At 41.1% G+C, this 13378-nt stretch overlaps 1 protein-coding gene across 4 annotated transcripts in view; it reads right to left on the bottom strand.

Annotated features, from left to right (window-relative positions):
* The window catches only part of ZNF365 (zinc finger protein 365), an 80259-nt gene that overhangs the window by 52377 nt on the left and 14504 nt on the right, over window positions 1-13378 (bottom strand). For 2 of the 4 annotated variants that reach the window (XM_062214788.1, XM_062214789.1), the window contains exons 3-5: window positions 11839-12019; window positions 4721-4758; window positions 1161-4038 (exon numbers count right to left, since the gene is read on the bottom strand). In XM_062214788.1, the coding sequence (XP_062070772.1) occupies window positions 3777-4038; window positions 4721-4758; window positions 11839-12019 (481 nt within the window). In that variant the 3' untranslated portion in view covers window positions 1161-3776. Of the gene's footprint in view, window positions 1-1158; window positions 4039-4720; window positions 4759-11838; window positions 12020-13378 lie in introns of those variants that run through there. The other 2 variants (XM_062214790.1, XR_009868338.1) reach the window with 2 other exon arrangements.

Here is a 13378-nt window from a genome sequence, read left to right as displayed (position 1 = left end):
TGATCTTGGCTTTTTTTAGAACGTTTTCTCACTGATGGTTTTGGACATGTCTTTTGCAGGCACACAAAGTGAGTGTCTTTAACAACACTTCTAGATATTCAAGGGCAGCTGTAATGTTTCCTCTTCCTATAAGGCATAGATATCAAAGTCCTCATTTCCCACCCTAGGCACCTGCTTCTGTACATGGAAAATTGATTAGCACCCCCATAGCAGGATGGGAAGAGCACAGTCTGCATACACATTGAGCATCCCCTACTGGAAAAACTCTTTTTTTCCTGGAATACTTAGCTGCAAATCCAAAGCAAATTTATTATAGAGCTACAGATTGAATATCCCTTTCTTAAATGAAAATTTCAGATGTGTCCACTCTACATGTAACAGAACACAGACAAAAAAAAAAAAAAAAAGGAAGAAAGAATTTCACTTCCTTAATTACACAAAAAGGAATTAATCTCTAAAATGCTTCCTTATTAAGTACTTGATATCTTTGATCCAGGACTTGTGTTTGGGTTCATACATGCCTGCCATTCCTGCAACCCATTTTTGAAGGAATCAAAACAAGCAGAATAAAGGTACTGGTATTTATGCTTTCTACTGGCCAGAGATAATGAAACACGTCATTTCAATTTCTCAAAAACACGATAGCTTGGTGAACCAATTAAGCTTATGCAAATAACTGTAAGAATTGACTAGAGTCACCTCCTCAATAATTCTAACAGCTATGGGACAAATGGAGCCCCCCAGTTTACCTAATTCCCTGGTTGTTAGGTCAATGACTGAGTCATTCTACCAGTGATATACTTGTGTTATCTACCCAGATCACTCTCTCTGAGCCCTGCAGTAACTGGCATGTATAACTTGTATAGGTTGGTATATACTGTGAAATCTGTTCATGGCTTTTGCTGAGAGTTGACAAGTTTAAAAATAGTGTAGGAAAATTACTCATAGTTGTGGAGGAAGATGGAGAAAAAAGTGCCAAATGGGCTTTTAATGAGGACATCTCAGTGTGAACATGTAAAAAGAACTTTTAGATAGAGGCATTAGGAAGAACAAAAGTGATCAAGCTAAGGTTTAAGAAAGCTTACAGGTATACAAAATCATGATTATATATAAAATGAGCAAGTCACTCATGAAGGACCATTTAGTTTATAAGCCAACATAACTGGCTCCCCCAAAACACTTCAATTAGACAAAACATACCAACACATTAGTCAGAAATATAGCTTTATTATCATAATATTTCATAATCTAAAAACTTCTTTTTGAAATTCTGGAATAGAATATTCCAACTTCTGTACTACTGACTGACCTGCAGAATACTGGAAAACAGTGTCTAAGCAAACTGAACTTTGCAGATTAAGAGTCTGTAACCTAGTATAGAGAAAAAGAAGAAAGAGCAATTCAAATGAAGATTTCTTCCTTTCAAAACACATAACAAAATAAGGTCTATTCTCTGGTTTAACCCTGAACATGTTTGTCTAGAAATTTTGGTGGCTCCTTCAAAAAACCAACTGCCTCAAGTCTAAAGTCAACTGCCCATGGGGACAAAGAAAATATTTAAAAATAAGACAAAAATATGACATAGCACCCAGCTTAGGCCATAAGGGATGGAGTATCCTCCATCTTCCGAGTGAGTCAGCTCCCATATTTCAACACTAATTCATGCCTCCAAGGAAGCACAACATATTTAAGACACTTTTTTGTATAAAGTCATAATTTAGTTATAACCTTAAAGAAACATTTAATAAATGAGTCTCAAAACCATTTGTCTTGTGTTTACAGTAGATATGACACATTCTGGTGCTTTCTGAATATCAGTGGGTACCACTGTCAAAGAGGGCTGACATGCTCCCTACGTATGTTACATGAAAATCAAAAATGTAAGCTACTTTAAATGAAACAGAAAAAAAAAATCTTGTTATCCCATCTTTAAAAACAAGCTGTTGTCACTGCATATGTGCTACAGGACAAAGAGCATGCAATACAACATATTTATATTTTTTAGTATGGAAAAGGCTAAAGTGCAATCATGGTAAAAGCATCAATAATAAATAACTTTGGAGGAGGTTAATTCTCTAAATAAATGTAACATTACAATTTTTACAATGTTATCTTAAACAGTGATATTCACAGCAATATTCACAGCTTTTTCCCACTTGATGGCTGCCTGTACAGCACACAATGGTCCACCCACATAAGCCAAAAGTCAAAGTGAATACTCAAATACCAACATGTTTCACTATGATAGGTTCAAAATGTTTATATAAGTTAGTTACATTTTCAATTTACTGGCATTTTAAGTAACTGCTTATTATCTATTTTAAATGCACTGCTAATTGGATGCTTATTGCATTAACAATCATAAATCCACTAATGTTAATTAGGTTACAGTATTAATTTTAAAATAAGAGAATTCAGTTTACATGAACATATATAGTTTAAAAGCCACCCACCATTAACACACACTTTTTCCAGGAGTATTTTAAAAATAAATTATTAATCTATTTGACATACACTTTATGTTTTATTATATGTATGTACATATGTATATGTTTATGGAGAAATGTACTCTTGCTTCCAGTATGGGAATTCATTCTTGAAGGAAGTGGTAAAGCAGGAGAGTCTGGAGAGATGGTTCTTGTGGAAACAAGAGCTATTTTACAGAGGGAAGTTGGGAGGACGTGGTCAGGTTCTGGATCCTACATGCACTGTTTATTTCAGAAATGACTTCACTGAACACCCCAGGCATGTGACCAAAAAGTAAGGAGACACCTTGTATATTTCAATCGTGGATGGGTATAGATGTGGCAGGAGGTGAAGTGAGCTGCTGGGTGGGAACATTAAGCTAGCAAAGAGAAGGTCATGGCCACTGCTAACACAGCAAGCTGCTGACACGCCCTGAGTGACACCTGCAGTGCTTACAACTGCAATCTGCTGCCATCACAACCATTCAGACAGGGCACCAATCATGGGTGCTGATCAAAGGACTTTATCTTCCCAACCACAGCCGCACAAACAGCCATTAAGATACAGGCTGGCAGAAGCAGAAGCAGAAGGCTCAGCCAAAGATGACAGCAGAGTGTATCAGAATCTGAATAAACACACATCCAGGACACAAAATCCTGCAGCAAGCAAAAGAACTGAAAACAGTCCATTGAATGAGAACTGAAGTCGGAATGAACACGTCCCTTAAAGCCATCCAAAGACTGAAATCTCAATGAACCAGAATACTTGGGAGAGCAGCAATCTTTATGTTGGAGGCCCGTAAATTCACTGAGAAGGTTAACAACACACACTCAGAAATATTTTTATCTCACAGCTTTAAACGGAACTTTACATCCCCACTTGCCTCCCAATTTAGAGAGCTATGGGCACAAAAGAATTTTCTCCCTGTGCCTGGTGTCCTCAATGGCTTTGGGTCTGAGGATTAATGACCACTGCAAAAGGAGCCCTGAGGCCAAAACCACTAGAGTGTGTACCAATTATTTTAGAAGCTGGAACTTTGTTTCACTAAATCTTTGGGATAAGATTGCTTTAATTAAAAAAAAAAATCCTTCTGTAATTTGCCTCTTGTTTCTATAAGGGGGTTATAATAAAATTCTGGTTCACTGGGATTCCCAGATGTTACACTCTGGTTAACTGCGGTGCTTGCTCATGTGACACCCTCTGCTTTTCCAATGTGTCTGGTTATGGGATGTGGCCAAAAGTATTTCTGTTGGCCCCTGGAACTACATTCCCCAAAGCCCAGTGACAGCAATCCAAAGCCTCTCACCCTTTTAGATGATGTTCACGATTGCTGTTGGCTTTTTTTTGGCCATCTTGGGCCTGATGTTGCCTTTCCGGCTAAACCCAAGGAACTCTCCTTTCTTGGGCAGTCTGCAGAGTTCCCTTGAGGACTCAGCAGGTTCGTGCATGGACCTGGCAGGCTGCATGCTGGCTCTGTCGTCCTTGGCCTTCTTCAAGTGGTTCCTTCCCTTTGGATGGAAATGGGTCTTGAGATCTGGATGATTACATACAGAATGTGGGTGCCCCCGGCTGCTACAGAGGGTGGGGTGGGGTTGGGGAGGACATAGGCAGAAAGAAAGATTTCTTTTAAAACTTAAGAGAATAGCAATTACTCATAGCACAATCATTCCTGTATGGTACAGTGGTGAATGATGAATGATATGTATACATTGGTATTTTTCTTCTAAAAATTTTCTTCTAAAAATTTCTGTGACCTCCAGAAAATAATTGCATGAGACTAAATTCCCAGGGAGATATTATAAGACCTATTTATCCGTGATAAGACTGAGGCACAGAAAATTTCAATGAAAGCTGATATGGTATCAGAGAGATCTTTTGATGCTTTAAGTGACTACTAGAGGAATCAGCCAAATCTGTAAAGATGTTACAAAGGATGTGATTAACAGTATAGATTACAAAGATAACGTATCATGCATGCTCCATTAATAGTCCTATAGCGATTATGACTACCCCACACCTCAGTAAGGGTGAGTTACACTATAAAATACTGTGACAATACTGCTCTAGGACTATCACAGCTTCATATACACTTGAACATCACATCAACATTTCACAAAATTAGGTACAAATACAGGTAAATTTTTACCTAAACCTCTCAAACTCGCTTATATTATAGATATAGGGGTATAAAATTCAACAGAGAAACATGCAACACACATTATTAAATGGCCTAAGTTTAAAAAGACATACATACAGGCATTTGGGTTTCCTATTCGAGGAGATATCTGTAAGCTGAAGGAAAACAAATAAGAAAAAAAATTACTTGAATGTTGGATTTGGTTTTAAAATTTTTCTTGTATTTTTAAGCAACTGCATTGACACGGAGAAAGTGAGTAACTGCTAACAGTGGCATTCCTTGTGGTACCATGCATCACACCAATGAACAAGTATGTCTCGGCCTCTGCTTACACTGGGAGCCTTAGCAGGCACTTGTTCTGAGATTCCCAAGGAGTCTGTATCAGCAGATCTCAAAAGCTCCCAAAAGTCAAAGACTCCTCCCTCCCCAAAGAGCAATGCTTAAAGAAACAGGTTGATAAAAACTGCAATGATGTGCCATTAATTCTAGATTGATTGGATTGTATTTGCAGCTAATTTACTACAGCTGTGACTGGTACAACGTATTATCCAAGAGCAAATTGGCATAAAATGTTTATTGCTGAAAATACATCATTTCTGAAATGAGAGCACATGAAGACTAACCACAGAATTGCCCCTGAGGCCACCTATCACTGAGATTATGTCCCACTCCTAGTAACTCATGCAATAACCTATCTGCATGCACTTGTGTGGCTGGGCTCAGAATGCCTTCATTTGCAGAACAAATCTTTGATTATCATCTTGTGATCCAGATGTCACCATCCAGCTTCTAGGCAAATCCAGTATATTCCCAGCCTTCATTTCCTAACTCGTCTCGTGCAGCTTTGACTAGATGAAGGGATGTCACGTCAGCAGACAAACTAACAGGAGAGAATGACAAAGAAAATGTAGAGAAAGGGGCCACCTTGGTGTTTGGGCTACTATGGCTGACACTTGTGCCCTTGCTATATACTAAAATAATCCCCAAAACCAAGCTCAGCCTAACAGGATCACTACCCTAGTTCTACTGCATGCAGCTTACGCTTTAATCAGGAGCAAGCCAGAAGGAAGTGTCCTTAAAAAGACTTTGGAGGGTCATGTCCTCAATGAGGCAAGAGAGGGTATCTTGCCTTCTGTCTTGTGACACAATCAAAAGTCAGCAATACTTCCGACCCTGTTCATGCCAGCTCGGTTTGGCACGAGATTAGTGAATTATACACAGAAGGCACCATCTTGACATGATGGTTCCTGAAGTAAAGCAACATTCAAAGAAGGTGATACAGATGGTTCAGGCAAATGCCAGGCCAACAGTTTCTGGGGACCTCAAAGGCATCAGCATTTCCCCTTCTTCCCCGATCTGGCCTGCCCCCAACACCCCCCACACAATCACCAGTGTTTCTAACCTGGGCTCCCTGAATGGACTTCAGTTATGTGTAACCATAAAAAATGTGCAGGGCTTTTCTCCCTTTAAAGCTTTTTCCCATCACCCTTATTATTATTATAGAGGTATAACAAAATTTAGTCATGTTATTGTATGTGTGAGGGTACTTCAAAAAGTTTATGAAAGATGAAGATGTGCTTACAAAGATGCAAAAAAGTTTGAAATTCGTGCATAGCTTTTTTATAACGCACATTTTCCCTGAATTTCTTGCAGACCTCCTCATATGTATGCTACAACTGAATGATTTTTACATGTGTACATGGAATACCATTCAAATTTTTATGCAAAATTAAGAGAGAGAGAGAAGCAGACATACATACAAACACACACACACACAAACACATTAGAATGTCTCCAGAGACCCTATAAATTAAGAGGCTGGGGTGAAGACGGGGCCTGTAGTCATAGCAATCACAGCTTTTCCCATGCTCTTCTTCCTGTGAACACATAGGCTGCTGTGAACTCAGGTAGATGGAAAAGCTCTTCCTACTTAGTCCATCTACATACCTCCATTGTCTTTTGTCCAACTACTCTGTCTTCTTTTTCTTTAGGGAAGAAAGGATGTTAAGACAGGAATGCGGCCAATGCTGCGGCTCAATAGGCTAATCCTCCACCTTGCGGTGCTGGCACAGCCGGTTCTAGTTCCGGTCGAGGCGCCGGATTCTGTCCTGGTTGCTCCTCTTCCAGGCCAGCTCTCTGCTGTGGCCCGGGAGTGCAGTGGAGGATGGCCCAAGTGCTTGGGCCCTGCACCCGCATGGGAGACCAGGAGGAAGCACCTGGCTCTTGGCTTCGGATCAGCATGGTGCGCCGGCTGCGGTGGCCATTGGGGGGTGAACCAACAGAAAAGGAAGACCTTTCTCTCTGTCTCTCTCTCTCTCACTGTCCACTCTGCCTGTCAAAAAAAAAAAAAAAAAAAAAAAAAAAAAAGACAGGAATGCGACCAGCACTGCAACTCAATAGACTAATCCTCAGGAAGCACCTGGCTCCTGCCTTCGGATCAGGATCAGCGCGATGCGCCAGCCGCAGCGCACAGGCCACAGCGGCCATTGGAGGGTGAACCAACGGTAAAGGATGATCCTTCTCCCTGTCTCTACCTCTCTCACTGTCCACTCTGCCTGTAAAAAAAAAAAAAAAAAAAAAAAAAAAAAAAAAAAAAATTCAGGAATGAACAGAGTCTTTGATCAAGGCTCTAGATAGGGAAAAATATAAATAACCTTGAAAGCCAAATTAAGTACATCTAAGATATAAACACGGTATGCTTCAAGTTACTGCGTGCTTGGGGAACTGGACACAGAGACCCCCTCCCACCTCTCCTCTGAGTAAATGGCAGCAGAGTACAACCCACTGCTAAGGCCAAAATCTTGGTTCCTTCCTAACTGCTCTCTTTCACCCACCCACTCAACCTAATCCTTCAGCAAGGCCAACCAATCTTGTCATGCCTACCCACAGAACACACCCTGTACCATCACTTCTCTCCTTCTACTCTACACTGGCTGCTATAGCCCTTACCTCCTTTTCCTAAGAGCCTCTTACTCTTGGTGCCTGAAGTCATTCCCCACAAGGCAGTTAGAGTGATTTTTGCTGAAACATAGGTCATGACCTGCTACGAACCTTCTGTTGGCTTCTCTGTGTGCTGGGGAGTTGATCCAATCTCCTTATGTGACCAGAAAGGCCCCAAGGCTGGATCCTCCCTAGCTCTCTCCATCTTCTATCATGCAGCCATGCCAGACTTGTTCCCTCCTCAGGCACCTGCATTGCCTATTTCTGGCCTGGAACACTTCTCTCCGTTTTCCGCAGAGCTGCTTCCTCCTTGTTCAGGTCACAGTGCCAACCTGGCCTCCTCAGTGACACTTTTTCCTGATCAACTGTATCTAAAGTGGTTCCCCACCCTGGTCATCTCAAACACGTTCCCTCGCGCTCTGTCTTTATGGTGCCTATCACTATGCGGATGGCTCTCATTCACTGACGGTCTGTCCTCCTCGTCCGTCTTGCTCACAGCAGTTTCCTCAGCACCCGGTAGATGCTGTGATCCCAATAAACATGTGTTAAATGAATTACTGCTAGTTCTAATTTAGCAACCTGCAGGAAATAAATGCAACACTTAAAATAAGATTATCCAAGCTGTTTCATGACCTTCCATTCGAGCAGTTCCCCAAGTGGTTTTGGCAGATGGGATATGAGGTCACTTTGTGTCTAATTCAACAGCATTTTTCAGAGTAGAAAGATAAAACACCTGAGTAAGCATACTGTATTTTTAGAAATCAGCTAGGTGAAAAAGAACACAAATGCTCAAGGGGATTCAGGGAAAGACACAGATGCCAAAGCAGAGCTTCAGAAAAGGCACACGTGGGAGGGGGAGGACATTTTCTCATGGCACAGAAGAATCTGAACAATAGGAGTCACCTTAGAAAGAAATTACGAATCAATCTGGGAATTTCCACACTCTCTGGAGGAGGTTACAGGAAAGAGGGAAGAACACAGAGAGGGGCTGCTGAGGTGGATTTCAGAGAGGAAGAGGCTCACTTTGTGCAGTATAGCCTTAGCGGAGATGTTAAGAACAAGCCTGGAGATGGTAGCCTGCCAGCTCCTGAGAAGGCACATCAGGTGTGCAAGCATGGAGAGGGCTGAGGACCTGGGCAGAACCTTCTGCTCAAGCTGGGGTGCACAAGGCAAGGAACTGTCCTGGTGGACTGAGGTTCCAGAAGCTTGGGTTTCAGGGTCTCCTATACCTTCAGTAAACCTGGCCAAACAGGTTACCAAAGAGAAGATTCAAAGCTTTCCCCATTAAAGACATTAGTTATTCTGAGTGTGTGTACCCACAGGTACCTGGGGAGGCCAGACTTAGCATATTGATTGTATTAAAGACATGGCTCCTCATCTTAAAGGCACATGTATGTCATTACAATGAAACAGACTAAGTAAAAGGAAAAAGGGCCTATGGCATCTGCAAACTGTCTCACAACTCAGCACATTATGATCCACAAACGAGTGTAAGGGACTCTGTGTGGACACAAGGGGAAACTGTGTGTGCCCAGTGCTTCTGGAAAGCACCCCTCCTTCGCAGTCCTCCCAGGTGACGTGTCCTCCAACAGCCACCAACGCCCGATCACACCCCACTCACACACAGCACTCGCTTCTAAATTCTTTGCTACAACCTTATCCTTAACAGCACTTTATTTCATTTGGATTAGTCAATTCTTCCTTAGGTAGCACAGGTCTGTTGAAAGCAGATGATGTCATGTTTGTGATACAGAAGGTATAAACACAAGTATTTATTAATCTCCCATCATATTTGTATGTATGTGCAGTTATTGCACATACAATAGTACTTCAAACAGTTTGTGGGAAATAGAAAGAAAAGATGAGTTTACTTTGGCACAAAGAATTTTTAAAATCCATGCTTATGAGCAATCTTTAAAATTTCATGGAAAATGCTGATTATGAAAAAACCATGCATGAATTTCAACAATTTTTGCACTAAAATGAACATCTTTTAATTCCATATTCTGTGAACTTTTGGAAGTATCCTCATACATGTACATGCGTATACACATATATAAATATATGCATATATATAATTTTGTATAAACATATAGGAATAAAAGAGCCGAGATACAAGTCAACTTTGGATTATCTGATAGTGTGATGAGAAATAAAACTGGCTAAGTCTCTTGAAAGCTGTTCCTTTTTTAAGCTGGAAAAATGAACTGATACAGGAAGAGAGAAAACAAGTACAAAAAAAGAGAACTATGGAACTGCTTTTTTCCCTCCTTGCTTTCCATTGCTTCCTCTAAGATTTCTCTTGGCTTAGGATGGGAAGATTTCACACATTTCTTAGCTTTGGGTGACTTATAAGCCTAAATACTGGAAATGTTAACATGACATTTTAATTTTGAAGTCCTAACCATCAAAATCAGGTGATGATCAGATAATCTAAGAGACCAAGGAAGCTTGGTGAGCATCAAGTCTGAGCCTTCAGTACACAGAAGAATTACAGGCCCAGTAAGAAGCAATGCAATAATGACCTGGAAGCCAAGCCTTTCACCTCCCACTTGGGCTTCTTGACCTCATGCCACAATCCCCTCCTGTGAGAGGGCAAGAGGGAAGCAGGAAAGGACTGAGATAGGGTCCCCTCAGCAACAGCTGTCAAGACTGGACACCCTCATGACCTCCCAAGAAAGAGACTAGGAAGGATCAAGTTGGGAGGTGATGGTTCCCCTCAGGGGCATTACAAGTAGACCACAGACACCAACGGGAAGGTAATAAACATGTCTTAGAGATGAGGCTGCCTTGAATAGGTGCTGAAACCCCACAGATGTCACAAATCACTTCCTTCCTATTTGTTCTGGAAAGTGTGTTCTGGATGTGTATCACTGTATTGCTCTAAGGTTGAGTGTACATTACTCACAGTGAGCACTATGTACAATTTTTTCATTTCTCTCCCCACCCCCACCCATCACCTGCTTCTTACACCCCTTCCTTCTTTTATCCAGTTGCCTTTCATTTTATTTCTTCTTGAGATAGTTATATTATGTAATCCTGTTTCTCTTCCATCTTAGTTTCCAGAAAGTACAAACTAAACTTTGTAGTCAACTAGCAGCAATCTTGCTAATCTTTGGTTGGCATAAATGTTTCCTAATTTTCCTCTTAAAATATAGTCCATTTAGGGGCATACAAAAGAAGCACATAAAAATTCTCAAGTTTAAAAATTGAGAAAGATGGGGCTGAAGTTTAAAAATTGAGAAAGATGGGGCTGGCACTGTGGTGCAGCAGGTTAAGCCGCTGCCTGCGATGCTGGCATCCCATCTGAGCACTGGTTCAGGTCCCAGCTGCTCCACTTCAGCCTGGCCTAGCACCAGCTATTGTGGCCATTTGGGAAGTGAGGCAGTGGGCAGAAGATCATTCTTTCTGTCTCTCCCTCTTGTTATCTGTCAGTCTGCCTTTCAAATAAATTAATAAATCTTTTAAAAAATTGAAAAAGTTCAATAAATAATGAGGCTGTTATAAACATATCATTTTGGAGTATCAAATCTCTTTTCTTTAGCTTTGCTGTTTGTATCACCACAGAGGGCCAAATGAATAGCTACCTCCTTCACCTAAGTATGGTTATTTGTAATTCCTCCCACCCTCTAAAGAGACCAAGGAGTTGATCAAGCCACTTATGAAAGTCTGTATCTATTTCCACATCCAGGGTTCTCATCTGGGATTGGCTCTGAGGATTTCTCAAGTCCCTGAAATGATAAGTAGAATTGTACGCAGAAACCTATTACAGTGCTATCACCTGTGAACTTTTCTATTGTTTTGACAAACTACCTACAGAATGTCCAACATATAGAGGTGACTGAACAGCATTTTCCTCCCTGTTAGCGAAAAGAAAAAATGGTACGTGGCTGCATCTTGCTCTACTGAGAGGGGCCAGAGCTTTCCTAAGATTCTCTGGCAGAGCTCCAAAACAGAATAAACTTCCAACCCACTGGAACATCAAGGCTACAATGAGTGATTTCTTTGGATACTTCAAACTCTGATATTTTACAAATACAAAAATAATGCTACCAACTCCACAGGGCATGGCGTGGGAGAGTGAAGAACTGGAAACGGTGCAACCAGGATTTAGCTTACTTCCACATGCCTTGGATTCACCTCTATCACTTTCCCAATAGAGGTACACCCAGGCAGGGCTTTCAAATGATGTCTGGAAAGTTGCTGGCAGGCACCTGGATTCCTCTCCCTCAATCCTCAACCCACTCTCACAGAACATGAGACCTCACACTGGTGGCTGGACCACTAGGACTCACCACGTGCTCGCTGATGTCACGGCCAAAGCCGGAGGTCTGCTGGCTTTGATAGTACTCTAATTGCTTCTCGGCCAGTTCTACCCGCTGCAGTAGATTCTCAATGAAGTCCTGGAGCCGAGCTTTCCCTTGTACCTCCTTCTCAGCTGCTGCTTCCAGAAAATGGTTGAATGTAACAACCTCTCTGCAAGACAAAAATGTCAGAACAAAACACATATTTATTGGGTACCTACTATGTGTCACCGTCCTAAGCAATGCAACCAAGACAACCACAAAAGAGATACAATTTTAGCTTAGTGATTACATTTGGGGATTATATTTTAGCAGAGGGAGATAGTCACTATAAATATGTATTTCAGGTGATAAGTGATAAGAAAATTGAAAGTGGGTGCCAGGAGACAGAGTGACCAAGAAAGGAAAGGGGTCATATTTTAGAAAGCAAAATCAAGCCCAATCTTTTGGATTGGGGTAACATTAGAACAGAGACCTGAAGGAAGCCCTGAAAAAAAAAAAGCCATGCAAATACCCAGGAAGAGCAAACCAGACAAATCTGGGACACACAGGTGGGTCGGAGACATAGCAACGAGGTCTGCATGGAGAAGGGAGCCAAGGGAGGACCTTCGAGGTCTCTGTGAATATTCCAAATTTTATTACGTATAAATGGGAAACCACTGGGTGCTCTTGAGACACATTCTGACAGAATTTTAAGTCTAGTTGCTAAGGATAAAAAACCCTGAGAGGGAGCATATGGAAACAAGAGACCAGGCTAATACCAAGGTAAGGCATAAAATGATATACACTGTCCCATAGTGAATTTTGGAGCCAAGAACCAAACAACCACTTTGATGTCAGCCCAGAGTACACTGGGAAAGCTATTCTAGCACTGACAGAGGAGAAGCAATGGGCAGGGAGCCCTACCCTACATAACTGAGCAAAATACTTCAAAGCAGACGCCTCATTTGCGACAAAATGGAGGTATCTGGAAAGCATCATGCTGAGTGAAATAAGCCAGTCCCAAAAGGACAAATATCATATATTCTCCCTTATCTGTGACAACTGAGCACCTAAAAGGAAACCAAGTGAAATTGACACTATGAGAAAAAATGACTTGATCAGCCTTTGTCCTGACTGTCCAGGAACAGCTTACTATTTTATTCTTTTTAGTATTTTCTATTTTCTTTTTCTACTTAATACCATTGGTTGAACTCTTTAATTAACACACATTTATTCTTAGGAGTTTAAATCCAACTGAAAATTGATCCCTGTTAAAAATAACAGTGGAAATAAGAGAGGGAGGAGATGTACAGTTCAACACACGCTCAGTTGGACTTACCCCTAAGGGTAAAGTTAGAAACTTGCCATGGACTCCAAATCCCATTAAGTTGGCAGGTACCAATGCCATCTTACTAGTTTAAAGTGATCAGTTTAAGTTCATAATTGATCATAAAGAGAGGATTAAGTGTCAAAGGGATCACATAAATAAGACCAGTGTCTGCTAATAATAATTGATAGAATTAAAAAGGAGAGAATGATCCAACATGGG

The sequence above is a fragment of the Lepus europaeus genome, chromosome 17 (assembly GCF_033115175.1).
Source record: "Lepus europaeus isolate LE1 chromosome 17, mLepTim1.pri, whole genome shotgun sequence".
Classification (NCBI taxonomy): Eukaryota; Metazoa; Chordata; class Mammalia; order Lagomorpha; family Leporidae; genus Lepus; species Lepus europaeus.
This window is presented reverse-complemented; position numbering and strand designations above follow the sequence as displayed.